The 728-nt window shown below is 44.8% G+C and overlaps 1 protein-coding gene across 1 annotated transcript in view; it reads right to left on the reverse strand.

Moving 5' to 3' along the window:
- Positions 1-494, reverse strand: part of PCYT1A (phosphate cytidylyltransferase 1, choline, alpha) — a 48385-nt gene extending 47891 nt beyond the window's left edge. The window contains exon 1 of the mRNA XM_011961251.1: positions 309-494. Coding sequence (XP_011816641.1) covers positions 309-494 — 186 coding nt within the window. The remainder of the gene's footprint in view (positions 1-308) is intronic.
- Positions 495-728: the final 234 nt, after the last annotated feature.

Below are 728 nucleotides of genomic sequence, written 5' to 3' on the forward strand. Positions count from 1 at the left end.
GAAACTCGATCTCAAAAAAAAAAAAAAAAAAAAAAAAAAAAAGGCTGACAGCCAGAATACAGCATTTGTAAGGCCTGATCTTTCCAACACTGCTGCCTATTCATTCCCTAGATAAGTCACCTTATCTTAATCACGGAAATTTGAGCACAGATTCTAAATATGGACATAAAAACCCACCCCCCAACACCCTGCCTGCTAAGTATATTAGTGTCTCCAAAGTGCCCTCCAAACACAGAATGCAGTATCTGTGCCTGTGATTTTTACTCCGACTCACAAAAATCTGGCTCGGTTTCTGCTGACTCACCTACCAGTACACTGCTTGCCTTGTTCCTCCATGTTCCAGTAGATGCCTGCTTGGGTACATCAGCTTTGCTAGACAAGCGGAAAATGTGTTTGTGGAGGGTGGGGCGGCACCGCGGAGATACTAAGGATACACCTAGTCGTATTTTTCCAATGTGAATGTCCTGAAGGAGACAGAATCTAGGTGCTGCCATGTCTATGCTGGAGTCTCAAAGATGAAAGGCTCCTACAAGCAGTTTGAGGGACTCCTATTCAATTCTTTCCATTCAACTTCCTTATTGCATACAGACCTACCAAGCGAAAGAGGAGACGGACTTTGCTTCCTGAACTACGTAACAATCTAGATATAGCAGAGTCCTCTCCTATCCACAGGGGAAATGTGTCAAGATGCCAGCGGATGCCCGAACCCCTGGAGAGTATGGAACCCT

The sequence above is a fragment of the Colobus angolensis genome, unplaced genomic scaffold (genome assembly GCF_000951035.1).
Source record: "Colobus angolensis palliatus isolate OR3802 unplaced genomic scaffold, Cang.pa_1.0 Scaffold54, whole genome shotgun sequence".
NCBI lineage: Eukaryota > Metazoa > Chordata > Mammalia > Primates > Cercopithecidae > Colobus > Colobus angolensis.